General features: G+C 32.5%; 1 protein-coding gene across 1 annotated transcript in view; it reads left to right on the top strand.

Annotated features, from left to right (window-relative positions):
- Nucleotides 1–717, top strand: part of SARC_03131 (hypothetical protein) — a gene marked incomplete at its 3' end in the record, with an annotated part of 4231 nt that extends 3514 nt beyond the window's left edge. The window contains exon 6 of the mRNA XM_014303067.1: nucleotides 604–717. Coding sequence (XP_014158542.1) covers nucleotides 604–717 — 114 coding nt within the window. The remainder of the gene's footprint in view (nucleotides 1–603) is intronic.
- Between the last annotated feature and the right edge of the window lie 260 nt (nucleotides 718–977).

The following is a 977-nucleotide window of genomic DNA, read 5'->3' as shown; positions in this document are numbered from 1 at the left end:
ATATATATATGTGTTTATATTTATATTTACCTATATGTATGTGTGTGGTTACATATATATATCATTTGGTGGTGGGTATAAATGACAGTGTAAACATATGTACCCTTACTGTACGAGTGGTATGTGCGCGATGGACAGTGCTCGACATTAAGGTTGCTTACCGTTAAGCTATGAGTGTGGCTATGTTCACAATCGATACGAAGTACGGGTGCACAAACATTTTTGACTATAATATTACGTACGTATAAGTTTAAGTGTGTTTAAGTGCCATACGTATGAATGTTTAGTCGAAATTTAAAGCGCCAGGGGCTGCGTGATTGGTGTAGTTATGGGTGAGTTTACCTCGTAGTCTTTACGAGTATTTATTGTATTGAATCGGAAATCTGTTTTCGCTTACAGTTGTTAGTATAAAATTAGATCAAACTCCAAAATGCCTGCTTTATATCACTTCATTAGCATAATTCTATCCCATCGACTGCTAAAGTGGCTTCTCGTAGGTTCAACGATCCCATTTTTTCGTATGAAATTGAGAGTTTGAAACATTTTATTATTATTGATATTTTGAGTGTAAATCATATATTTCTGTCCGATCATATGACACAGAGGCAACGGTGATAGCTAATCGTAATAATGCAAACGACGTGATAACTATCAGCGACGATGAAACACCTCTTGGGAACGCAGTGGTGAATGGCAAGAAACACAAAGTGAAAAAAGGTAATCATATATATATATGTATATACGTATTCAGAAAAAAAAATGCTGGAGACCGAGTTATGATGTTGAAATCGCGCACAGGGAAGCTTTGGACAGCAAATTGGCAAGCGAAACCGATCTATGAACTAGTAAAGTATTTTTCTTGCACATTATATATATATATATATATATATATATGTATGTATATATGTATATATATATATATATATAATAACTATATATATATATATATATATACTATATATATANATATATATAAT

The sequence above is a fragment of the Sphaeroforma arctica genome (genome assembly GCF_001186125.1).
Source record: "Sphaeroforma arctica JP610 unplaced genomic scaffold supercont1.154, whole genome shotgun sequence".
Taxonomy (NCBI): Eukaryota; class Ichthyosporea; order Ichthyophonida; genus Sphaeroforma; species Sphaeroforma arctica.
This window is presented reverse-complemented; position numbering and strand designations above follow the sequence as displayed.